Here is a 27,307-nt window from a genome sequence, read left to right on the forward strand (position 1 = left end):
TTTATATGACCTTAAGTGAAAACCCAATTCATGCCCTCCACCTACATATAATTAAACATAATTCATATACAATTAACAATCACCACTTTTTATAGTTGCATATGTGACTTCGCTGCAGATTTGATCCTCTCTCTTGCTATTCTATAGAATATCCCCTGCAGTGTGATAATGCTTCTCAACTCTAACCCAATGGTTTCTGTCTTTGCCCCTGCAAGGACATCCTCCCTTTCCAACACTACAATGTCTTCCCTAATCAGGACTGCCACGCCATATTCCTTTTGTTTTTCTTATCCTATCTTTTCTGAACATTTTAAGCACCCAGTCCTCAGCATTTTTTAAATCCTCGTTTCCATCATTGCCACACAGCTATTTGTGCTTGTATCTCACCAACCTTATTCACTGCACTTTATGCACTTACACACGTGCATTCAAAACCCGTTTTTGTATTCCTCATAGTCCTCCTTAGTTTGCTCCTATCTAATATGGTACTACTTTCTTCCCTAGTACTATCCAACGCTGTCGTTTTATGCACCATATTCCTGTTCTCTACTGTATACTAGTACCCATCCCTCTGCCAATATAGTTGAAATCCTTCCCAACCACACAAGTGAACCTCCCTGCAAGGGCATTGGTCCCAGTCCTGTTGAGGTGCAACCAGTCCCATTTTGAATAGGTGCCTCCTGCCCCAGAACTGGTCACAATGCCCCAAGAGTCTGAAGCCCTCCCTCCTGCACCATGCTTTAAGCCAAGCATTGATCCTTCTATTTCTACTCTCGCTACTGTGCAGCCCTGGAGTAATCCACAGGTTACTACTTTCATAGTCATACTTTTTAACAACTTCCCTAGCTCCTAAAAATCTGACCATAGGGCAGATGTGTACCACAACTTCTGGCTCACTCCCTTCCCCATGTAGAATATTCTGCACTCTCTCTGTGATGTCCTTTTACCCTGGCTCCAGGGAGGCAACACACCATGCAGAACTCATGACAGTTATAGAAATGCCTGTCTATCCCCTAACTATAGAATCTTGCTGTGAGTTAGACACGAACAAAGGAGTTTTTGATGAGCTTGAGTGTGGAGGTTGGTAGATGAGTGGCCAGCCTCAACAGACATCACTGAGGGTTTCAGCAGCAGAAGAGCTGAGGCAGGGGTGGAGATAGACTCTTCTACAGAGGTGTAAGTAAGTGGTCTTGGTGATGGACCGGATATATGGGTAGAAGCTTATCTCTGGGTCAAATACAACACCAAGGTTGTGAGCAGTTTGGTTCAACCTCCGACATGGCCAGGGAGAGAGATGGATTTTCTGCTGGGTACTGAAGACAAGGGCTTTGATATTTCCAGTATTTAGTTGGAAGAAAATTCTGCTATCCAATATCAAAATCAACATGCATTTTTTTTTTTACTATTATATTTGGAAAAGAAGGTGGCGTCAGAAGCAGTTTGGGCCCCTTGAAAACTGATGTCAATGGAAGTAAGGAAATGGCAGACATGCTGAATGGTTACTTTGCATCAGTATTTATAGCAGAGGAAGAGGTCAGCATGTTAACAATCCCAAGGAAACTAATATTGAATCAAGACAGGGACTCGCCAAAATTAACATAAGCAAAGTAACAGTAATGAAGAAAATAATGGCACTCGAGAGTGACAAATCCCTAGGACCAGATTAGTTTCCATCCCAGGGTTTTAAAGGACGTAGGTGGGAACATTGCAGATGCCCTAACTATAATCTTCCAAAGTTCTCTCGATTCAAGACCCGTTCCTTTAGATTGGAAACTTGCGCACGTCAATGTTGCTTCACTGTTTAAGAAAGGTGACAAATGAGAACCAGGAATTTATAGACCAGCTAGTATAACATCGGGAAATTGCTAGAGTCTATAATTAAGGATGAGGTGACTGAACACCTTTAAGTTTTCAGCTGATCAGAGAGAGCCAGTATGGATTTGTAAAAGGTAGGTAATGCCTGACAAACCTGATTGAATTTTTTTTGAAGAGGTGTGTTGCGATCAGGTGAGGTGAGGAGAGGTCGAAAGGCTCCCCTCTTGTCCTTCTCCTTGTTTGACCGCAACAGGGTTTTTTCGTTTAAACAGTGAATGTGCTTACCAATTCAGAGTGTTTAACCCTTTATGTGCTATGATCGTAAAAGAACCAATCGGACAGGTTTTCTTGTTTAAACAAGAGGTTAGTTTATTGTACTTCGAATCTAAACCCGATCTGAGTAAAATAATAGCACTATGCTCTAACTTTTTCATACATGCACCACACACACAAGAATCACATGCACAAACAGGTTACAGAGTGATGAAGAATAGCTTGGGTTGGATTAGAGTTCAGAACAAATAAAAATTATATGCAGTCTGTGAGATCTGGTAATTCAGCTGTCTTCTGGCTGAAGTAGTGGTTCCAAAGTCTCTGGCTGGTAGCAGTGCACTTTGCAGCTGGCCCACCTGGTTCAGGTTTTTCTTGGAGATAGTGCTGTAGGTGGCTTTTTTCCTTGGGGTGTCTGGCTGTAGTGATCGTATTCGAAGCTTGCAGTATATCTGGAGAGGGACAGCCCCACTGAGGTTTTGCACTGTTAGCTCTCAAAGCTTGTTTGCTGTGTGTAACAAAATTCCCAAGTTTTACACAGACTAGGGAGACTGTCACATGGTCTCTCAATACCTTTTTTAATGAGGTCCAAATTCTACAACCCAAATCTCTCTCCAGTTGTATTGACAGTGTTTACACCCTGAAGGTACATCTCCACTTGTTAATGCTCCAAGATGGCTTTGAATGTCCTGCTAACAAGGGTGATACTTGATCTACTCTGCTAACCAAGCCATTGTCCTGGATGGGAGCCTTGTGAGACATGCGTCTCCAATTCGATGTCCTGGAATGTGAGGTATTTCAATGTGATTTGTGATGGCCATCTTGGCTGCCAGCTTTTTAAAAGTTAAATGTAGGATCCCAGCTTTACTTTTTAAAATTTTAATGTAGGTTTCCAACTGATGAATTAAAAAGTCCTCATTCAGCGTAGCATGTTTTCTTCGCAGGTGACTAAAGTAATGGACAGGGGAATTTCTATACATGTTGTTAATATGGATTTCCACAAGGCAGTTGATAAAGTCCTTCATAAGAGATTGTCAGCTAAAGTGAAGCCTATGGAATTGAAGACAAATTATTGACCCAGTTAGGAAATTGGCTGAGTTTCAGGAGACCGTGATGTTCCGCAAGCATCTGTGTTGGGGCCTCAACTATTTTATTAATAACTTAGATGATGGGATAGAAAGTTACATATCCAAATTTGCTAATGACACAAGGTTAGGTAACATTGTAAGCAGTGCAGATGGAAGCATAAATTACAAATAGACATTGATAGATTGAATGCATGGGCAAAACTGTGGCAAATGGATTTCCATGTAGGCAAATGTGAGGTCATCTACTTTTCTACCTAAAAGGGATAGAGCAGGGTACTTTCTGAAGGAGAAAAGCTAGAAACAGTGGAGGGCCAAAGATAGTTGGGGTCCAGGTACACAGATCATTAAAGTGTCATGAAGTACAGAAAATAATCAAAAAGGCTAATGGAATTCTGGCCTTTGTTTCTAGAGGACTAGAATATAAGGGAGCAGAAGTCATACTTCAGCTCTCGACCACACCCGGAGTACTGAGAGAATTCTGGGCACCACACCTTAGGGAGGGTATATTGCCCTTGGAGGGAGTGCAGCTTAGGTTTACCAAAATGATAAATACAAACGAAAAGTGCTGGAAATACTCAGCTGGTCTGGCAGCATCTGTGGAGAGAGAAGCAGAGTTAATGTTTCATGTCAGTGACCTTTCATCAGAACTTCTGTTCTGCTGAGTATTTCAGGCACTTTTTGTTTTTATTTCAGATTTCCAGCATCTGCAGTATTTGCTTTTACCAAAATGATACCTGGACTCCAAAGGTGAAATTATAAGGAGAGATTGCACAAACTAGGGTTATATTCTTTGGAATTTAGAAGCTCAAGGGGTGATTTGAGCTATGCTTCCCATTTGAGACGACAAAAGGATAGTGAAAAGACCTCCTTGGTCCGGATTTTGTTTGAGGCATTACAGTGATAGATCCTTGAGCATTGGAGAGCAACAACTGCAGAGAAGGGGGAAAGCTGCAAAGGACCAAAATAAGAAGTCCTTAGTCAAGTCTAGTGTCCAACAGTAAGGAGTTTGTTTAGGGAGCTTGGGATGCTGATGAGACATGACAGCATATACATAGCACTTCTGCGTTCCCACAAATGTGCCTACTATAGCTGCTGGGGACTGTACTACACACTCACTACTAGGAATGATTCCTCTGAAAATTCATGGGGTGATAATATAGCCAAGCAAGTAGATTGAATCAGATTGAAAATATTTATTATTGGGTGGCGCAGTGGTTAGCACCGCAGCCTCGCAGCTCCAGCGACCTGGGTTCAATTCTGGGTACTGCCTGTGCGGAGTTTGCAAGTTCTCCCTGTGACCACATGGGTTTTCGCCGGGTGCTCCGGTTTCCTCCCACCACCAAAAGACTTGCAGGTTGATAGGTAAATTGGCCATTATAAATTGTCCCTAGTATAGGTAGGTGGTAGGGGAATTGAGGGAAGGTGGAGATGTGGTAGGAATATGGGATTAATGCAGGATTAGTATAAATGATGGGCCGAAGGGCTTGTTTCAGTGCTGTACCTCATAAATAAATAAATGGTTTGAATTGTGGGAAAATAAAGTAATAAAATTTGAGGACATTTAGTTTGGAATCTTGCTCTATTTAACATGGACCTTCTGTGTTTGGGAACTCCTGATGTTTTTTTTAAAGGTCCAATCATTAGATTTTAATGTGAGACCCTCCAAATGTTGGCTATTTTGCACTATTCCAAAATGTACATAATATCATGGAAAACTGTTGGACATTGGCCACCTGAATCTTCTCTGGTATCTTACTTTCCCCATTAGTGCTAGGAACGGATGCAATTTTTTCATTTTTCCTGAAACCTTTATATTGGGGGTAATTTCAGTCACGTAGAATGTTCCACAATTAACTCCTTAAGGGTATAAATTTGCAGTGATCATGCATAGCAGATCAAAAACTGAACCTTCATGTTCAAAAGCATATATAATGGATGCTCGGGATTACAAGCCTATGTAGAGGGCTATAGTTGGTTATAATGGGACGTAAAGTGTATCCTGCAAGTCGTCTTGCATTCTTATTTACACCACACTTTAGATGGGATTGAGAGTATTGTTTAAAAAAAGGTTTTATTTTTGTACTTAATTCTTAGACTTGTGTGTGTTTTTTTTAAAAAACTGAAAAAAGGATTTTCAGTAGACTTGGACACTGGCAAATAGTTGGAATTTCTGCAATGTTTTGAAAGGAAGCTGAACCAGTACCAGGACAGGAAAGCAGGAAATTTCAAGGAAACCGCAGGGGTTTGGCCTTCCTCAGAGCAGCTTTATTTGAATGACGAGACACTGTGTCTGGACATGTGACCATGTTCAGGAATGTTTTTTTCACTTTGGACCCTTTAAAAAGCTAGCGAGTTGGACAAAGACCAAGCATTTGAAATCTTTGCTTTGACCCAAAACCCAAGCAGACCGGATGCCGCACCCCTGCTGAAAGACCTGTGTGACGCCTGCTGCGGACAATTGCCTTGAACGCCTATCCATCAAAGACTGCTCATCAACCTCGCCTGGACAGACTTTGAGTGGCATCCGCCTATTCGACTCTGGGACACGTCACCGTACTGAAAACATCCTACCAGAACGTGATAAACTCAATCATATTTTTTCCTTTTTAGTCCGAAGAAACAGCTGTAAACCAAAATCTTTTTCTCCGCTTAACCGGTTTTTTGTGTGTCTGTGTGCGCGCACGTGCGTGCATGAAGGCTAAGGAACTAAAAAGTTTTTCATAGATTTATCTCATTAGTAGTTGAGACCTATTTCTTTTCTAATAAATAATGTTGTTTACAGAAACCTGGTTTGATGTGCTTTATTCTGGGAAATTCTGGGCTATTCTTCGGTAGGTGGTAAACTTTATTTTTGATATACTGTGACCGGTGGAGTAGTGGGACTGAATTAACAGTGCATTACTGCAGCCTTGGTCATAACAATTTAAATATCAAGCTATATTTAGATTGCAGACATTTTCTTTAATTTGCAATTATGAAATATCGACAAAATGTGAACTGGTTTTCAAAATGTAATTTTATATCATTTATCAAATCAAACGTGTTTTCAAAGTGAAAGTCTGAACTTTGAGCCCTTTTTATTTTTCATAACTCGCTTGCGGTTATTTGTACTCCATAAATCCTTTTTATTGGGTCATTTTCATTTTTACACTCACCTGTGGTCTGCTGAATGCATCCTTTCACACTACATTCTGATTCACTTTTTTTTGTTAGATTGTAACTGGCTCTAGTGCATGCTACCATGAAATCAGGAATGGGGGAATAGTGTTAGTTGTCTTATAAACTGATGTGGGCCAAACAAAACCAGAATTAGGGCGGCACAGTGGTTAGCACCGCAGCCTCACAGCTCCAGGGACCCGGGTTTGATTCTGGGTACTGCCTGTGCGGAGTTTGCAAGTTCTCCCTGTGACTGTGTGGGTTTTCGCCGGGTGCTCCGGTTTCCTCCCACCGCCAAAGACTTGCAGGTGATGGGTAAGTTGGCCATTGTAAATTGCCCCTAGTGTAGGTAGGTGGTAGGGAATATGGGATTACTGTAGGGTTAGTATAAATGGGTGGTTCTTGGTCGGCACAGACTCGGGCCGAAGGGCCTGTTTCAGTGCTGTATCTCTAATAAAAAAAAAATTAACTGGACAATATCTAATGTGCAAAATTAGAGATATAATTGCTAATTTTGAGATGATGAGCAATTACAGTTTTAATTTTACTGACTCATCCATGCTTTTGTAACCTCCAGACCTGACTATTCCAACATACTTCTGACCAGCCTCCTACGTTCTACCCTCTGTAAACTTGAGGTCATCCAAAACTCTGCTTCCTGTATTCTTACTCGAACAAAGTCCTATTCATCTATCACCCCTGTGCTGGCTGACCTACATTGGCTCCTGGTCAAGCAACATATCAATTTTAAAATTCTCATTCTAGTTTTCCAATCCCTCCATGGCCTCGCCCCTCCCTATCTCTAATCTCCTTCAGCGCCAAGACTCTCCGATATCTAATTCTGGCCTAGAACATTACAGCGCAGTACAGGCCCTTCAGCCCTCGATGTTGCGCCGACCTGTGAAACCATCTGACCTACACTATTCCATTTTCATCCATATGTCTATCCAATGACCACTTAAATGCCCTTAAAGTTGGCGAGTCTACTACTGTTGCAGGCAGGGCGTTCCACGCCCCTACTACTCTCTGTGTAAAGAAACTACCTCTGATATCTGTCCTATACCTATCACCCCTCAACTTAAAGCTATGTCCCCTCGTGTTTGCCATCACCATCCGAGGAAAAAGGCTCTCACTATCCACCCTGTCCAACCCTCTGATTATCTTATATGTCTCTATTAAGTCACCTCTTCTCCTCCTCTCTAACGAAAACAACCTCAAGTCCCTCAGCCTTTCCTCGTAAGACCTTCCCTCCATACCAGGCAACATCCTAGTAAATCTCCTCTGCACCTTTTCCAAAGCTTCCACATCCTTCCTATAATGCAGTGACCAGAACTGCACGCAATACTCCAGGTGCGGCCGCACCAGAGTTCTGTACAGCTGCAGCATGACCTCGTGGCTCCTAAACTCGATCCCCCTACTAATAAAAGCTAACACACCATATGCCTTCTTAACAGCCCTATTAACCTGGGTAGCAACTTTCAGGGATTTATGTACCTGGACACCAAGATCTCTCTGCTCATCTACACTACCAAGAATCTTCCCATTAGCCCAGTATTCTGCAATCTTGTTACTCCTTCCGAAGTCAATCACCTCACACTTTTACGCATTAAACTCCATTTGCCATCTCTCAGCCCAGCTCTGCAGCCTATCTATGTCCCTCTGTAACCTACAACATCCTTCGGCACTATCCACAACTCCACCGACCTTCGTGTCATCCGCAAATTTACTAACCCACCCTTCTACACCCTCATCCAGGTCATTTATAAAAATGACAAACAGCAGTGGCCCCAAAACAGATCCTTGCAGTACACCACTAGAAACTATACTCCAGGATGAACATTTACCATCAACCACCACCCTCTGTCTTCTTTCAGCTAGCCAATTTCTGATCCAAAGCACTAATTCACCTTCAATCCCATACTTCTGTATTTTCTGCAATAGCCTACCGTGGGGAACTTCATCAAACGCCTTACTGAAATCCATATACACCACATCCACGGCTTTACCCTCATCCACCTGTTTGGTCACCTTGTCAAAAAACTCAATAAGGTTTGTGAGGCACGACCTACCCTTCACAAAACCGTGCTGACTATCTCTAATGAACTTATTCTTTTCAAGTTCCAACATTTCCAGTTTTAATTGCTCTACCACTAGTAGGTGCCTATGCCCTAAGCTCTAGAATTCCCTCCTAAACCCCTCTCTCTTTCCTCCTTTCCGGACAGTCCTTAAAACCTATCTCTTTTACCAAACCTTTGGTCATCTACCCTAATATTGCCTTATGTAACTTGATAAATCTTGCTCCTGTGAAGCGCTAGGGATGCTTTATTCTTTTAAAGACACTATATATAAAACAGGTTGTGATGCTGGTTGGCTGGTGTTACAAAGTGAGTGGATAAAAAAATGTCAAAAGCAGAAAAAAGAGAATTCTGAATTCAGTGGAATAAGTTTGCGAATGACTATATTTAGAAAGGACCGATAACCGACTTGAGGGAATTTTTTGATCCTTATATTAAGGAAACCTTGCTTGTAAAATATGCATAGAAGCTACCTATGTTTAACATCCTGCTGGACTTTCCAAGAAAACAAGGGCCTTGAAATCGGTTCTCTTTTTAGCTCTTTTTTTCTTTCCCTCATTTGCAGTTTTCCCCAAAATAATGAACAGTTGTGAAATCAATCCACAAAGCACCTATAAAAATTCCATAATACTATTTAATACAGCTGCAATCTCTTAGTCAAAGTGAATCAGTGCATTTTATGTGGAGTAAAGGGGTATGTGGCACCTTGATTTTTTTTTTTCCTCATTTAAGATGAGTATTGTACCCATAAAGTATGAATATTCAAATAATTGCTTAAAGTTATGTTATATTAAACACTAATCAGAGTTGTGCGTGACCAAAATTGAACACTCAAGTTTAATTATGTATAGTGACTTCCTAGTACTAAGTACATGATGAGAAGATTGACCAACTGATGACTATGGACAGAACTTTCAACATTGAGTGTAAATCAGGCAGAAACGAATTGTTTGTCCATTAAGGAAAAGAATATTATCCCGGATGTATAACGGGTGGCTGATTTGTTGCTGCTGCCGCCCATTTTACACTCCTACCGAAGTTGAAAGCTCCATCCTATATTAATAAAGTGCATATGATGGTAATGTTGTGTTGGCTTATCTAATTTTGAAGTATTTAGGGAATTTTACCACCCAAGACCAAAACTAACTCCTAGAACATGATTACCTGAAGTTTTCTTTGTTGTGGCAAGATCCCTACGATGTCAAAATTTATATCTTTTGGCTTCGAAATGTGTCTCTGAAAAGATTAAAATGTACTAAAACTAGGCAATCTACTGAGGGGTTACAATTAGCCTATTTTATTTAAAGTTGAAATAAAAACAAAATGCTGGAAATACTCAGCAGATCAGGCAGCATCTTTGGAGACCGAAGCAGAGTTGACGTTTCAGATCAATGACCTGATGAAAGATCATTGACCTGAATTGCCTGGCCTGCTGAGTATGTCCAGCCATTTCTGTATTTCAGATTTCCAGCATCTGCAATATTTTGCTTTTGTATTGAAAGTTAATTCTGCTATGATCTTTTTCTATCCTGAGTGCATCAGATGTGGTTATTTTGAAGTAATAGGATTTGGAAAAAAAAAATTACTAACTTTATTTTTCTGCCTGTAAGGACGAATATGAAGAGCTCCTACGATATGCAGTAGTAACTCCAAAGTGGGATTCTGGTGTCCTCAGACAGTCACAGTGTGTAACAAAACTTGCAACAGGCGTCAAAGATTCAAGTGCAATGGAAGGTGACCAATCTCAGCATTTTACAGGCGAAGCCGAACCCATCCCAAATAAAATTTCTTGTGGTAATCTAAATATGGCCCTAATGCTTTCCAAAGTTCCCTTTAAAACTGTTCCAACTAAAGAAAATTAAATTTCCTACAGTACAAATTTCAGCCTACTCTACTGTTTTTTTAATAACCATTGTTAGAAATGTGACATTGTCACTGCTCAGAAGTAACCTAACCATAAATCTACAGTCTTATTCAATCTTCATCTTGGCTCAGTGGGAGCACTCTTGTGTCCATGTCAGAAAGTTAGGAATTCCAACCCAGAGACCTGAAAGTATTATCTAGGCTGACATTTCAGTGTAATACTAGGAGAGTGCTGCATTGCTGGAGGTGCCATTTTATGGATGAGACATTTGGCCCCTTCTGTTCAGAGGTGGATTTAAAAGATCCCATGGCACTATTTGAAGAACAGAGGAGTTCTCCTGATGTCCTGGCCAATATTTCTTCCTCAACCAACATTATTAACTGCAGATTATCTGGTAATTTATCATATTGCTGTTTATGGGACCTTGCTTTATTCATATTGGCTGCTGTGTGTACCAGCATTTCAATGATAACCACACTTCAGCAGTAATTTAATAGCTGTAAAGAATAATGGGATATCATGTCAGGTGCTAATATAAATGCATGTTCTTTCTGTCTCACAGTCAAGATTTGCCATTGTAAAAGAAAGACTTGCATTTATATAGCACCTTTCACGACCACAGAATGTCTCAAAGCGCTTAACAGCCAATAAAGTACTTTTTGAAGTGTAGTTACAGTTGTAATGCAGGAACAAAAAGAGAGGAGAAATTACCTAGGGAGTGCTGTTCTTAAATAATTATCCTTGCGCAATTAGTTTTGACAGTTCCTGGAGTTTTCTTTGTTGGAAAAGATCAAGAAATCCAGCAAAGCCTGAAATTTGTACTGAAAATGCCTCCTAAATTCCTGTTCAATGCTCATCACTTTCAAGAGTTGATTGACTTCATTTTGCACCTTAGGAGGCTTTATGTAAGTTGGGCAACGAGGGGAGAAATTGCAAGCAGTTAAAGGGGGTCAGATAGCCAAAAATTGCAAATCAAGGGTTTTCTCCCTGTGTAGATAATGGAATATGAGATTGAACTTTTTTCAAAGAACAAAGAGTATACCTACAGGAGGTTATCTAACATTTCTAAAAGGCCAGATGTAATTGCATAATCTGATGAAGTTAGAAGCTGATATTCTGATTTTTACCATTTTTAACTACGTAAATGTTTGCCATTTAGAATAGCATCGAGTCTGCACCGTAGGAAATCTGTTACGTCAGTGAATTCACTTAGGATATGTAAATCATTAAATGTCACCTTTAATGCTTGCAGCAACAGATGAGCATCCACTGCTGTACCATCGGCTTGAGTGGGCCCATTTCTTACACGTTTATGGCTTATTCAGCATTGAGCTTGTCCAAGCTACCTTCACTAAGGAACCATAAACAGCAATTTTCGTCCCATCAGTCCTTTTTGCGCTCTCCTTTTGAGCTACCTGCTAAAGTCTCTTATTAGAATTGAGAATTGTCTCTAATTGTCAACATTTATAATTTTTTGTCTCATCTTTGAAGTTTCATTATAGATAACTTTCTCCTTGTTCTCACCCGTAACTAGCTGTTAACTGATTTTCCTGTCATAAACTGATGTCTTTACATATCTTTCTATATAAATTTATTAAACTGTACAAAACCGGGGGAATTTGGGGTGATGCAACATTTTTGTTTGCACAATTGTCATGCAATGTGCTGGATTGATTGCTGTTGGTATAGTAACAGCCCGCTTACTGTTTCACCTCCCAACACCTGCTTGCAATGTTTGTTGCCATTCTTTTTCTGAAAACATTGTGTTTTAGTTAAACAGATGTTAGCACCCTGATCATGCATAAATGAACATTTTTCATTGCATAAGGATGGTATCATCAGACTACTGAACCAGGAAAAGCATCAAAGTCAATCATGAACCTGGCCCCTCTCAATATTCAACTATGCACGCTTCTAGTAGGAGTCACTGAATAGTAACTAGCTGTATTTATCCATCACTCATGGAGATGTTCAGGCCAATTCTTCATCCTCATTGCCCCCCTCGCCCCTTCCACAGCTGAAATTGGCAAATGCAGCACACTGATGATCACACCTGTGACCACCTTCCATGCTGCAGCTCACTGTTGCTAGCTACCATTGGGGAAGCTCTGTGTACTGTATATTTCTTGCTTTCTTTGCTTCCCAGCTTAGTAATCCGGTAAACTCTATATTGTCTCTGCTTTCAAACCCAAAAGTCAATTCTTTTCTTCACCCATCCTGAAGTGTTTTCCTTAATTTTAGAACTGCGCGCACACGTTCTGCAGTATCAAGAGCATAAAATTGCATGGAAAGAATAGGAAGAGAAAAATTTGCGTTTCTAGGGCTGGATTTAATAGGCTTCCCTGAGACGGGCTATGAGGAGTTTTGGGGGGTTGTGGCGAACAGACGGTCCATCGCATCACAGTTTAGTTGGGCAGGATGGGCCGATGATGGCCTTCTGGCCCACAGGTCAAATGCAGACCTGGGGAGGGCTGGGGGGTGGTGGAGTGGGGGAAGGCAATCTGTGGCCCACAGAGGGCCCCTGCCAGCAAACAACCCCCTCCCCTTGCACTCAACACCCACCCTTCTTTCTCTTCTGCACCCCTCACCACCCTCCCATTGCTGGGGCCTGCTGGACTGTCCCTGGTGACCTCACCTCACTTCCCTGGGGTCTGGGCCTCCAGTGCTGGACCTGGTCTCGATCCCAGGCATCCTGCAGTGACCACTGTCAATGCTACTGATGTGCCACCCCTTTGATTAGCTCTTGGACGCAGGATCCCCATCTTTAAAGGGACGGGGATCCCAGCACTGAGCTGTTAATTGCCCAGGTGCCATTAAATGGAGCTCCATATAGCCGCGGTGGGGATCTCACCCGTCTCCTTGGGAGCCCCGCCGGTGCCACTAAATTCAGCCCATATAGTGCCTTTCACAATCACAGGATGTCCCAAAGTGCTTTACAGACAATGTAGTACTTTTTGAAGTGTAGTCCCTGTTATGTAGGAAACACAGCAGCAAATTTGCACACAGCAAGCTCTCACAAATAGCAATGTGATGACAAGATAATCTCTGTGATGTTGATTTGAAGGGTGATTGAAGGGTAACTATTGGCAAGGACACAGAGGATAACTCTCCTGCCCTTCTTTGGAAAAAATGCTGTGGAATCCTTTTGTTTGCTGGCAGGGGCTCTCTGTGGGCCACAGATTGCCTTCCCCCACTCTAACCACCCGCACCTCCCCTCCCCCCCCCCCCCCCCCCCCCCCCGGCCAGGTCCATAGGGAGACTGTCTCGTTGTATTGGGCAACCTCCCCATGCAGCAATAGCCGACCCCACTGCTGGCTTAATATCAGCAGCAGCTGGAAGATGCTGTTAAGTTGCTGATGAGCTTTTTAAAGGTCTCAATTGACTTGTGGGCCAGAAGACCATCATCGGCCTATCCTGCCTGACTAAACTGCGATGCGATGGACTGTCTGCTCCCCACAACCCCCCAAAACTCTTCCTAGCCCCCTCAACCTGAGAGGGCAGATGTTTAACGTCTTGTCTGAAAGATGCACCTTTTACAGTGCAGCACTCCCTCAATATTACACAAGTGTCAGCTTTGATTTTTGTAATCGAGTCTTGGAGTGGTTTGTGAACCCACAACCTTCTGACTCGGATGAGAGTGCCACCAACTGAGCCCCAGCTGACAGTACACATCAGTAGAATGGTGGAAGAATATCGTTGCTGACTAGCTCCTTTATGATAATGCAGCAGCATTTCTTTTGATATAGAAAAGTAAGGAATACTCATTTTGAACTTGCACAATACCTCTGGTTGAAATGCTGCAAGAGGGGAAAGGGGAAGTTAAATGATGTGAGCATTAGCCTAGGCACTGAAGTATCTCGATTCCAAACCAACAATTTGGAATGATCAGGAATTGCTATCTTCGATTGATGTCATGAACTTACTGCATTGGAACTTTAGGATCTGCCTTTAAATAGTCTCCTGGGTATGGCCTGGAAGGCTCATTATCTAGCTAATTGTAACCCAGGGGTATAACAATAAAGACACCTGTCATCTGACCTGGGCATCCTATCTTTCTTGCATATGTTCCTCCAATCTTTTTGATAACAGACTTGAATGTTCAGTAAGACCAGGTCATATACATATTGTTAACCTGCTTTATTGTTCAGATAGAAATTCTAGTTATTTTGCTCAATCTCCCTTTTCTCCTTTGGAAATGGATGAAAATAATAAACCATATGTATTCTCCCTGTCATAGCCTCCTCCCCCATCTTGTGGCGTGCTCACTTTTCCCTCACCCCCTGCCCAGAAAGCATTGGTTGGTGCCATACCAAGGCCGGACTTTGCCAGCAGCCCTGTCAACCAAATTATTTATCTTTTCTGTCAGATGTAAATCCGTCAGTGACATGTCCCATGCCTTCGTGAATAGAATTATTCTCACCACAATGGGTGCAAATGTTTCATGACCAGGGATATTGTCTCAGGTTATCTTGGCTAGGCTGGTTTTAATGCACATTTTCCAATCCTGCAGCCTATGGTCTTTGTATAAATTCACTTAGTTTTAAAAGATCTTTGTGAAGGAAAAAAATCAAAAATCTAAAAGTGTATTGGGGATTGCAGGTGCTGTATGCCCATCTCTAATGTGTGTGCAAATTATTTGTGCTCTTTAATAAGAGTTGTACTGGGTGGCACAGTGGGTAAGCATGCTGGCCTTTCAGCTTTGAATTTTGATTTAATATCAAGCCCAGACTGGGAATTGTTGGATATCAATAGAAAGATGACCCTGCATCTAATCTTTCTGAAAATGCTTGATCTATAAAAAGGGAAAATTACCTATTCCTCATGACTAAGCTCCCTCACCTTGAGTACAATTTTTAAAATATATATATAGTAAAAATAGTGCATAATTCAGAAAAAAATAAGTTTTATTTTGCTGCACCATGGTGAGCTTGCACACTACCACATTACTGTATGATGGGCTTGGCCCTGCAGGAATTATTACTATCGAAGATCTTGGGCTCCATTTGTTTTTCTTTTTAAGGAGCTTTTTTTTAAATATATATTCACAAACTCTAGAATCACTTTTATGAAAAAGGCTAGAGAATGAAAATTATCAGTAAGAATTAACAGATGAATTGATGTTCAAACAGGCACAATTTCAGAAGAAAGGAGACCTGAAAACACTGTAAGACAGCAGACTGCAGACACAGTAACGGCCCCTGACAAACCTGATTCGTCAACAATAGAAAAACTACCAGAAGGTATATACTCAAAGGAAAATGTTGCAGTGCTATGGGGAAAAGATCAGGGGAGTGACCCTAATTGGATAGCCCTTTCGAGGAACTGGCAGACTCTTTAGACCAACTAACCTTCTGCTGTGCTCTGATATTCTGTAAAGTACAGTTTTGATGTAATCATAGTACCTGAACTGAAATATTGACTTGTTTGCAAAAATATAGTTAACTTTGGGACAGTGGAAATTAAGACATGTTTTTGCACACTTAAATGAAGGATGTGGAAAACTTGTCACCTTTTTAAACTATTTTGGTCATTAAAAGCCTTTTTTAATAAAATTTGAATATTGAGAATTATGTTTATTACAATACCTCGTTGTCTTCATCACAAACTGATTATTTAAATATTCTAAAGCCTGTCAATTGCTGCTGTTTTGTAGTCCCCAATATGATCTGGTAGAAAGCTGGTCAGATGTTAAAAGCCTTTGAAATCTCACATCTGTCTATCTAGATAGCAAGATTGTAAATAGACAGTTTCTTCCAAAGTGATTTGACACTACTTATGTTTGTGTTTTATTTATTCTACATTTTAAGCTGCTAGGGATAAATAAGTGGAGAGTAAGATTGGTGAGATCTTATGGCCTCTACAACCAACTTCAGAGTAAGTGAGTGGACAGGTCAAAATGACAGTGCTTTCAGTTATATAGCTTTATCATGTCAAAATGTCTTGAAGCCTTTTCAGAGTGCGATGATGATTACTTAAGTAGACATTGTTATTCTGTGCGATCAGCAACCTACAAGCAGAAGGGTCACTGACCTGAAACATCAACTCTGCTGCTCTCTCCACAGATGCTGCCAGACCTGCTGAGTAATTTCCAGCATTTCTTTGTTTTTATTTCAGATTTCCAGCATCCGCAGTATTTTGCTTTTATTAACCTACAAACAGCACTGAGATGAATAACCAGCTGATCTGTGTGTTTATTTTGGTAGTTTTGATTGAGGGAGGGATTTGCACTGGAGTGCTGACTTGGGTTGCATTCGAGTGCTTTAGTGGAAGTTTGGTAACTGAGGATAATTAAGGGTTAATTTTATCTTGAATCTAATCTGTCTTTTATTTAGCAGATTAACTTAACAGTTGCTGTTAGGGTTGGAGAAGGTGAGCTTTAAACAGGGTTCACTCAGGCTCTGCTTGCAGCTGCACCTTGTCAATTAGATAACTGGCTTAAACCAGTTTTCAGGGGGCTAGAGTCAGTCAGTATAAAAGTGAGCCATCTTACAGTGCTGACTGTTTGCCCTAGAGTGCTGACTTGGGTTACATTAGAGTGCTATAGTGGAAGTTTGGTAACTGAGGGAGTTCGGTAAGGAGGGAGCGAGGAGCTCCTTTATTTCCTACCTGTCCTCAGTGAGGGGAACCGAGAGCTTCCAAAGAGCACAGCTGACTGGGTGAAGACTCGGAGGGCGGAGATCCAGACCGGTAAGTATTAAAAAAAAACTTACCTCTGGTTAAAAAAAAAACCTGAAACTGACGTCACAGGAAAGCTGTGACCCGATTGGCTAGTAGGGAATTTTTTTTTACTGAATTTGAAAATAAAACATTGATAAAAATTGATTAAAACCCTAATTAACTAACAAATAGAGTAACTAAACCAGAGGGAGGAGATTACTGTATTTACTTTAGCATTTAATATTTATAGTAGGAATCTAGCACTAGGGGCCATATAGTTAATTATAACAATTTAGTAAGGATTTAATAAGTATTTTGAATTAATTTATTAATTAGTGCTAGAAATGTCAGTTAGAGGGGTGAAGTGCTTCACCTGTGAGATGTGGGAGGTCCGTGGCGCTTCCAGCGTTCCAGACGACTACGTCTGCAGGAAGTGTACCCAGTTGCAGCTCCTCACAAACCGCATGGATCGGTTGGAGCGGCAACTGGATGCACTTAGGAGCGTGCAGGTGGCAGAAAGCATCATAGACAGGAGTTTTAGAGAAGTGGTTGTTACATCCAAGGTACAGGCAGATAGATGGGTGACCGCTAGAAGGGGCAGGCAGTCAGTGCAGGAATCCCCTGTGGCTATCCCCCTCTCTAACAAGTATACCGTTTTGGATACTGTTGGGGGGGATGGCCTATCAGGGGAAAACAGCAGCTGCCAGAGCAGTGGCACCACGGCTGGCACTGTTGTTCAGCAGGGAGGGAAAAGCGCAGAAGAACAATAGTTATAGGGGACTCTATAGTCAGGGGTACAGATAGGCGCTTCTGTAGATGTGAAAGAGACTCCAGGATGGTATGTTGCCTCCCTGGTGCCAGAGTCAAGGATGTCTCTGAATGGACAGGGGGCATTCTGAAGAGGGAGGGTGAACAGCCAGAGGTTGTGGTACACATCGGTACCGACGACATAGGCAGGAAGAGTGACGAAGTCCTGCAGGGGGAGTTTAGGGAGTTGGGCAGAAAGTTAAAAGACAGGACCTCCAGGGTTGTAATCTCGGGATTACTCCCTGTGCCACATGCCAGTGAGGCTAGAAGCAGGAGGATAGTGCAGCTAAACACGTGGCTGAACAGCTGGTGTAGAAGGGAGGGTTTCAGATATCTGGACCATTGGGATCTCTTCAGGAACAGATGGGACCTGTACAAGAAGGGCGGGTTGCATCTAAACTGGAGGGGCACAAATATCCTGGCTGCGAGGTTTGCTAGCGCCACTCGGGAGGGTTTAAACTAGTGTGGCAGGGGGGTGGGAACCAGAGCAGTAGGACAGCAAGTGAAATAAATGAGGGGGAACTAGTAAATAAGGCCAGTAAGACTGAGAGGAAGAGCAGGCAGGGAGATGTTGCGGAGCACAGCGGGACTGGTGGTCTGAAGTGCATTTGTTTCAATGGGAGAAGTATAGCAGATAAGGCAGATGAACTTAGAGCTTGGATTAGTACTTAGAACTATGATGTTGCTATTACAGAGACTTGGTTGAGGGAAGGACAGGATTGGCAGCTAAACGTTCCGGGATTTAGATGCTTCAGGCGGGATAGAGGGGGATGTAAAAGGGGTGGGGGAGTTTCATTACTGGTTAAGGAGAATATCCCACAGCTGTACTGTGGGAGGACACCTCGGAGGGGTCATGCAGCGAGGCAATATGGGTGGAGCTCACGGATAGGAAGGGTGCAATCACAATGTTGGGGGTTTACTACAGGCCTCCCAACAGCCAGCAGGAGGTAGAGGAGCAGATATGTCGACAGATTTTGGAAAGATGTAACGGTAACAGGGTTGTAGTGGTGGGTGATTTTAACTTCCCCTATATTGACTGGGACTCCCTTGGATGGGGCAGAATTTGTAAGGAGCATCCAGGAGGGCTTATTGAAACAATATGTAGATAGTCCAACTAGGGATGGGGCTGTACTGGACCTGGTATTGGGGAATGAACCGGGCCAGGTGGTCAAAGTTTCAGTAGGGGAGCATTTCGGGAACAGATACCATAATTCCATAAGTTTTAAGGTACTTGTGGATAAGGATGAGAGTAGTCCTCGGGTGAAGGTGCTAAATTGGGGGAAGGCTAATTATAACAATATCAGGCAGGAACTGAAGAATTTAGATTGGGGACAGCTCTTTGAGGGTAAATCAACATCTGACATGTGGGAGTCTTTCAAATGTCAGTTGATTAGAATCCAGGACCAGTATGTTCCTGTGAGGAAGAAGGATAAGCTTGGCAAGTTTCGGGAACCTTGGATAATGCAGCATATTGTGAGCCTAGTCAAAAAGAAAAAGGAAGCATTCGTAAGGGCTGGAAGGCTAGGAACAGACGAATCCCTTGAGGAATATAAAGACAGTAGGAAGGAACTTAAGCAAGGAGTCAGGAAGGCTAAAAAGGGTCATGAAAAGTCATTGGCAAACAGGATTAAGGAAAATCCCAAGGCTTTTTATACGTATATGAAGAGCAAGAGGGTAACTAGGGAAAGGGTTGGCCCACTCGAGGACTGAGAAGGGAATCTACGTGTGGAGCCAGAGGAAATGGGCGAGGTACTAAATGAGTACTTTGCATCAGTATTTACCAAAGAGAAGGACTTGGTGAAAGATGAGCCTTGGGAAGGGAGTGTAGATAGTTTGTCATCTCATTATCAAAAAGGAGGAGATGTTGGGTGTCTTGCAAAGCATTAAGGTTGATAAGTCCCCAGGGCCTGATGGGATCTACCCCAGAATACTGAGGGAGGCAAGGAAAAAAATTGCTGGGGCCTTGACAGAAATCTTTGTATCCTCATTGGCTACAGGTGAGGTCCCAGAGGACTGGAGAATAGCCAATGTTATTCCTTTGTTTAAGAAGGGTAGCAAGGATAATCCAGGAAATTATAGGCCGGTGAGCCTTACGTCAGTGGTAGGGAAATTATTGGAGAGGATTCTTCGGGACAGGATTTACTCCCATTTGGAAACAAACAAACGTATTAGCGCGAGGCAGCATGGTTTTGTGAAGCGGAGGTCGTGTCTCACTAATTTGATTGAGTTTTTTGAGGAAGTGACAAAGATGATTGTTGAAGGAAGGGCAATGGATGTTATCTATATGGACTTCAGGAAAGCCATTGACAAGGTCCCTCATGGCAGACTGGTACAAAAGGTGAAGTCACACGGGATCAGAGGTGAGCTGGCAAGATGGATACAGAACTGGCTCTGTCATAGAAGACAGAGGGTAGCAGTGGAAGGGTGTTTTTCTGAATGGAGGAATGTGATTAGTGGTGTTCCACAGGGGTCAGTGCTGGGACATTTGCTGTTTGTAGTATATATGAATGATTTGGAGGAAAATGTAGCTTGTCTGATTAGTAAGTTTGCAGACGCCACAAAGGTTGGTGGAGTTGCGGATAATGATGAGGATTGTCAGAGGATACAGCAGGATATGGATTGGTTGGAGACTTGGGCGGAGAAATGGCAGATGGAGTTTAATCCGGACAAATGTGAGGTAATGCATTTTGGAAGGTCTAATGCAGGTGGGAAGTGTACAGTAAATGGCAGAGCCCTTAGGAGTATTGACAGGCAGAGAGATCTGGTCGTACAGGTCCACAGGTGACAAAGTGGCAACGCAGGTGGATAAGGTAGTCAAGAAGGCATACGGCATGCTTGCCTTCATCGGTCGGGCATAGAGTATACGAATTGGCAAGTCATGCTACAGCTGTACAGAACTTTAGTTAGGCCACACTTAGAATAGTTCCAGAGATGTAGAGGAAAGGATAGCAAAGATGATTCTTGACAGGAGCGAGAGTAACAGGGTAGTGGTTATGGGGGACTTTAACTTTCCAAATATTGACTGGAAATACTATAGTTCGAGTACTTTAGATGGGTCTGTTTTTGTCCAGTGTGTGCAGGAGGGTTTTCTGACACAGTATGACACAGGCCAACCAGGGGCGATGCCACATTGGATTTGGTACTGGGTAATTAACCCGGCCAGGTGTTAGATTTAGAAGTTGGTGAGCACTTTGGTGATAGTGATCACAATTCGGTTAGGTTTACCTTAGCGATGGGCAGGGACAGGCACATACAGCAGGGCAAGAATTATAGCTGGGGGAAAGGAAATTATGATGCGATTAGGCAAGATTTAGGATGCGTAGGATGGGGAAGGAAACTGCAGGGGATGGGCACAATCGAAATGTGGCGCTTATTCAAGGAGCAGCTACTGCGTGTCCTTGATAAGTATGTACCTGTCAGGCAGGGAGGAAGTTGTCGAATGAGGGAGCCGTGGTTTACTAAAGAAGTTGAAGAGCTTGTCAAGAGGAAGAAGAAGGCTTATGTTAGGATGAGACGTGAAGGCTCAGTTAGGGCGCTTGAGAGTTACAAGCTAGCCAGGAAGGATCTAAAGGGAGAGATAAGAAGAGCAAGGAGAGGACACGAGAAGTCGTTGGCGGATAGGATCAGGGAAAACCCTAAGGCTTTCTATAGGTATATCAGGAATTAAAAGAATGACTAGAGTTAGATTAGGGCCAATCAAGAATAGTAGTGGGAAGTTGTGTGTGGAATCGGAGGAGATAGGGGAAGTGTTAAATGAATATTTTTCGTCAGTATTTACAGTGGAGAAAGAAAATGTTGTCGAGGAGAATACTGAGATTCAGACTACTAGGCTAGATGGGATTGAGGTTCACAAGGAGGAGGTGTTAGCAATTTTGGAAAGTGTGAAAATAGATAAGTCCCCTGGGCCAGATGGGATTTATCCTCGGATTCTCTGGGAAGCCAGGGAGGAGATTGCAGAGCCTTTGTCCTTAATCTTTATGTCGTCATTGTCGACAGGGATAGTGCCGGAAGACTGGAGGATAGCAAATGTTGTCCCCTTGTTCAAGAAGGGGAGTAGAGACAGCCCTGGTAATTATAGACCTGTGAGCCTTACTTCGGTTGTGGGTAAAATGTTGGAAAAGGTTATAAGAGACAGGATTTATAATCATCTTGAAAAGAATAAGTTCATTAGAGATAGTCAGCACGGTTTTGTGAAGGGTAGGTCGTGCCTCACAAACCTTATTGAGTTTTTTGACAAGGTGACCAAACAGGTGGATGAGGGTAAAGCCGTGGATGTGGTGTATATGGATTTCAGTAAGGCGTTTGATAAAGTTCCCCACGGTAGGCTATTGCAGAAAATACAGAAGTATGGGATTGAAGGTGAATTAGTGCTTTGGATCAGAAATTGGCTAGCTGAAAGAAGACAGAGGGTGGTGGTTGATGGTAAATGTTCATCCTGGAGTATAGTTTCTAGTGGTGTACCGCAAGGATCTGTTTTGGGGCCACTGCTGTTTGTCATTTTTATAAATGACCTGGATGAGGGTGTAGAAGGGTGGGTTAGTAAATTTGCGGATGACACGAAGGTCGGTGGAGTTGTGGATAGTGCCGAAGGATGTTGTAGGTTACAGAGGGACATAGATAGGCTGCAGAGCTGGGCTGAGAGATGGCAAATGGAGTTTAATGCGTAAAAGTGTGAGGTGATTCACTTCGGAAGGAGTAACAGGATTGCAGAATACTGGGCTAATGGGAAGATTCTTGGTAGTGTAGATGAGCAGAGAGATCTTGGTGTCCAGGTACATAAATCCCTGAAAGTTGCCACCCAGGTTAATAGGGCTGTTAAGAAGGCATATGGTGTGTTAGCTTTTATTAGTAGGGGGATTGAGTTTAGGAGCCACGAGGTCATGCTGCAGCTGTACAAAACTCTGGTGCGGCCGCACCTGGAGTATTGCGTGCAGTTCTGGTCACCGCATTATAGGAAGGATGTGGAAGCTTTGGAAAAGGTGCAGAGGAGATTTAGACTAGATTAGATTAGAGATACAGCACTGAAACAGGCCCTTCGGCCCACCGAGTCTGTGCCGAACATCAACCACCCATTTATACTAATCCTACACTAATCCCATATTCCTACCAAACATCCCCACCTGTCCCTATATTTCCCTACCACCTACCTATACTAGTGACAATTTATAATGGCCAATTTACCTATCAACCTGCAAGTCTTTTGGCTTGTGGGAGGAAACCAGAGCACCCGGAGAAAACCCACGCAGACACAGGGAGAACTTGCAAACTCCACACAGGCAGTACCCGGAATCGAACCCGAGTCCCTGGAGCTGTGAGGCTGCGGTGCTAACCACTGCGCCACTGTGCCGCCCCTAGGCTGTTGCCTGGTATGGAGGGAAGGTCTTACGAGGAAAGGCTGAGGGACTTGAGGTTGTTTTCGTTAGAGAGAAGGAGGAGAAGAGGTGACTTAATAGAGACATATAAGATAATCAGAGGGTTGGTCAGGGTGGATAGTGAGAGCCTTTTTCCTCGGATGGTGATGGCAAACACGAGGGGACATCGCTTTAAGTTGAGGGGTGATAGATACAGGACAGATGTCAGAGGTAGTTTCTTTACACAGAGAGTAGTAGGGGCGTGGAACGCCCTGCCTGCAACAGTAGTAGACTCGCCAACTTTAAGGGCATTTAAGTGGTCATTGGATAGACATGGATGAAAATGGAATAGTGTAGGTCAGGTGGTTTCACAGGTCGGCGCAACATCGAGGGCTGAAGGGCCTGTACTGCGCTGTAATGTTCTATGTTCTATGTAATTCTGGTCACCACACTAGCAGAAGGACGTGGAGGCTTTGGAGAGGGTACAGAAGAGGTTCACCAGGATGTTGCCTGGTCTGGAGGGCATTAGCTATGAGGAGAGGTTGGATAAACTCGGATTGTTTTCACTGGAACGACGGAGGTGGAGGGGCGACATGATAGAGGTTTACAAAGTTATAAGCGGCATGGAAAGAGTGGATAGTCAGAAGCTTTTTCGCAGGGTGGAAGAGTCAGTTACTAGGGAACATAGGTTTAAGGTGAGGGGGGCAAAGTTTAGAGGGGATGTGCGAGGCAAGTTCTTTACACAGAGGGTGGTGAGTGCCTGGAACTGCTGCTGGGGGAGATGGTGGAAGCAGGTACGATAGCGACGTTTAAGAGGCATCTTGACAAATACATGAATAGGATGGGAATAGAGGGATACGGTCCCCGGAAGTGCAGAAGGTTTTAGTTTAGGCAGGCATCAAGATCGGAGCAGGCTTGGAGGGCCGAATGGCCTGTTCCTGTGCTGTACTGTTCTTTGAATGTTGTCCTGAAGATTGAAAGAAGTCCTAGCAGCTCTTCAAATTGTGTGCTAGTATTTTTAACATATAGTATTTTCACATTGGTTTAACATTTTATCCCAAGTGCAATACTTTTGGCAATGCAGCACTCCCTCGGTACTGCAATGGAATATAGGTCTATATGCTCTGCTTCTGGGACTGAAAACTATAACCTTGCGCAAGAGTGCTACTCTCTGAGCTAAGCTGATTGTCGGGTTATTGAATTTTCAGTATCCTTTTACAGTTCTATCTTGCAATGTGCTCAGTTTCTCAATATTGGAATCAAAAGTTGTTAACTGCCTCTCCAAACATAGTTCTGTTTTGAATTAGGATACTGAAAATATGTCCACATGTGGATTTTAAACACATGGAACTATTCCTTCAGTGGCTGGAAGGATATGCTCTTCCATTCTAAGGCATGTTGTGTGTTTGTTTCCAGAGACACTAATTGCTAACAAGATTCATGGCAGAGCTCAATATGCTGTGAATGTGGGAAGCAGACACGTTTTAACATAATCAACCAAGTGTAGACTTGAGCATTATAGTAAATGCTCTGAGAATCTGCAGCCTTGTGCCTGCATCCCTTCCCTTGCACTGACTGGGCTTTCCAGAACTGTGACCACTACTAATATATCAAAGTAAACATTTATTTTTAATGAAACTTTTGATAGTTTGTAATTTCATATCCAATTTTCTTATCACTACATCCAAATTCTTCCAATCAATCTACCAAGTCACTTTTCCTTAAAGCAGGCAAATGTTATTTTCTCCTCTTTTCCCAAGTTGCCATTGATGCCTATTGGTTGAAGATGGGGATGTTCATTGAGTTGTTGCCTCCTCTTCCTCCCTCACTCCCAACTGATTAGCCATACATATATCTGAAAATGTTGGTGCATTGTATGGAAAACCTGCTTAGCTCTGTCCGCAACCTGCTACTTGTATTTACCATGCAGTAACTATCTGCTGTCGTAGCTTCACTAGGTTGGTGTCCTGTTCTATGGTGTGCTGTGAAGTTTCTAGCATGCCCTTCACTCCCCATTGAACCAAGATTGGTGTTTTAGCTTGATGGTGATAGATGCATCGGGGGTATTTCAGGCCTTGAACTTGCAGATTGTAATGGTATGGATTTCTGCTGTTGATGCCTCAGTGCTTCATGACGATCCTGTTTTGGGCTGTTGTATATCCTGAATCTCTTCCACTTATGGTTGTACCACAATACATGATGGAGGGTGATGTTACTGTGAAAGAAAAGCTTGGTCTTGTGTAAAATAAGAAATAGGAGCAGGAGTAGGTCATCTGGCCGCTCGCGCCTGCTCCCCCATTGAGTAAGATCATGGCTGATCAGATTGTGGCCTCAACTCCACTTTGCTGCTGGCCCTCCATAACCTTTGACTTCCTTGTAGATCAAAAATCTGTCTAGCTCAGCCTTGAATATATTCAATGACACAGCCTCCACTGCTTTCTGTGGTAGAGAATTCCTTAGATTAACGATCCTCTGAGGGAAGAAATTCCTTCTCATTTTTATTTTAAATGGGAGACCCCTAATTCTGAAACTGTGCCTCATAGTTCTAGATTCCCGCACAAGGGGCAACATACTCTCAGCATCTACTCTATCAAGCCCCCTCAGAATCTTAAATTCTTTTAAAAGGATCACCTCTCATTCTTCTAAGCTCCCATGAGTATAGGTCCAACCTGCTCAACTTTACCTCATAAGACAACCCCTTCATCCCAGGAATCAACCTTTAGTTTAGAGATACAGCACTGAAACAGGCCCTTCGGCCCACCGAGTCTGTGCCGACCATCAACCACCCATTTTATACTAATCCTACACTAATTCCATATTCCTACCACATCCCCACCTGTCCCTATATTTCCCTACCACCTACCTACACTAGGGGCAATTCATAATGGCCAATTTACCTATCAACCTGCAAGTCTTTGGCATGTGGGAGGAAACCGGAGCACCCAGAGGAAACCCACGCAGACACAGGGAGAACTTGCAAACTCCACACAGGCAGTAGCCAGAATTGAACCCGGGTCGCTGGAGCTGTGAGGCTGCAGTGCTAACCACTGCGCCACTGTGCCGCCCTAGTGAAGCTTCTCTGAACTGCGTCCAATTCAAGTGTACAAGGACACCTAGATCCCTCCTGTACTACAGCATTCTGTAATCTGTCTTTGTCTAAATAATATTTTGCTGTTCTATTCTTCTTACCAAGTGGATAACTTCACATTTCCACATTATACTCCATCTGCCAAATTTTTGCCCACTCACTTTACATCCCTTTTCAGGCTCTCTGTCCTCCTCACAGCTTGCTTTCCCACTTAGCTTTGTACCATCAGCAAATTTTGTTACACTATACTCTGTCCCTTCATCCAAGTCATTAATATAGCTTTTAAATATGTTGAGGCCCCAGCACTGATCCCTGTGGCACCCCACCAATTACAGTTTGCCAACCTGAACTTGAGCCACTTATCCTGTTAGTTAACCAATCCTCTATCCATGCTGATATATTACCCCCAACACCATGCATTCTTATCTTGTGTAGTAACCTTTTATATGGCACCTTATCGAATGCCTTTTGAAAATCCAAATACATTAGATCTTCTGGTTCCATTTTATCCACCCTGCTTGCTACATCCTCAAAGAACTCTAATAAATTTGTCAAGCACAACTTCCCTTTCATACAATTAAGCAGAGTCAACATGATTTTATGATGCTTTTCTAAATGTCCTGCTACTACTTCATTAATGATGGATTCCAGCATTTTCCCAATGACAGATGCTAGGATCACTTGCCTATAGTTTCCTGTTTTCTGTCTCCCTCCTTTTTTGAATAAGGGCTTTACATTTGCGGTTTCCAATCCGCTGGGACCTTTCCAGAATCCAGGAAATTAGGGAAGATTACAACCGATACATTCACTATCTCTGCAGCCACTTCTTTTAGGACCCTAAGGTGCAGGCCAGGGGACTTGTCAGCCTTTAGTCCCATTCATATTTCCATTACTTTTTCTCTAGTGTAATGATTCTTTTAAGTTCCTGTCTCTCTCTTTTTGCCCCCTGATTTTCTTCTTCTATTGGGATGTTTTTAGTGTTTTCTACCATAAAGACAGATGCAACATATTTGTTCAGTGTCTTCCATTTCCTTGTTTCCCGTTATTAATTCCCCATTCTCATCCTCTAAGGGACCAATATTTACTTTAGCTACCCTCTTCCTTTTTATCTACTTTTGCTGTCTTTTTTTATATTT

At 42.7% G+C, this 27,307-nt stretch overlaps 1 protein-coding gene across 2 annotated transcripts in view; it reads left to right on the top strand.

The window, feature by feature from the left end:
• poc5 (POC5 centriolar protein homolog (Chlamydomonas)) overlaps window positions 1–27,307 on the top strand; it is a 149,379-nt gene that overhangs the window by 43,345 nt on the left and 78,727 nt on the right. For both annotated transcript variants that reach the window (XM_068029504.1, XM_068029503.1), the window contains 2 exons: window positions 10,015–10,138; window positions 15,398–15,508. In XM_068029504.1, coding sequence (XP_067885605.1) covers window positions 10,132–10,138; window positions 15,398–15,508 — 118 coding nt within the window. In that variant the 5' untranslated portion in view covers window positions 10,015–10,131. The remainder of the gene's footprint in view (window positions 1–10,014; window positions 10,139–15,397; window positions 15,509–27,307) is intronic.

This window comes from Heterodontus francisci, chromosome 4, assembly GCF_036365525.1.
Source record: "Heterodontus francisci isolate sHetFra1 chromosome 4, sHetFra1.hap1, whole genome shotgun sequence".
NCBI classification, from domain to species: Eukaryota; Metazoa; Chordata; class Chondrichthyes; order Heterodontiformes; family Heterodontidae; genus Heterodontus; species Heterodontus francisci.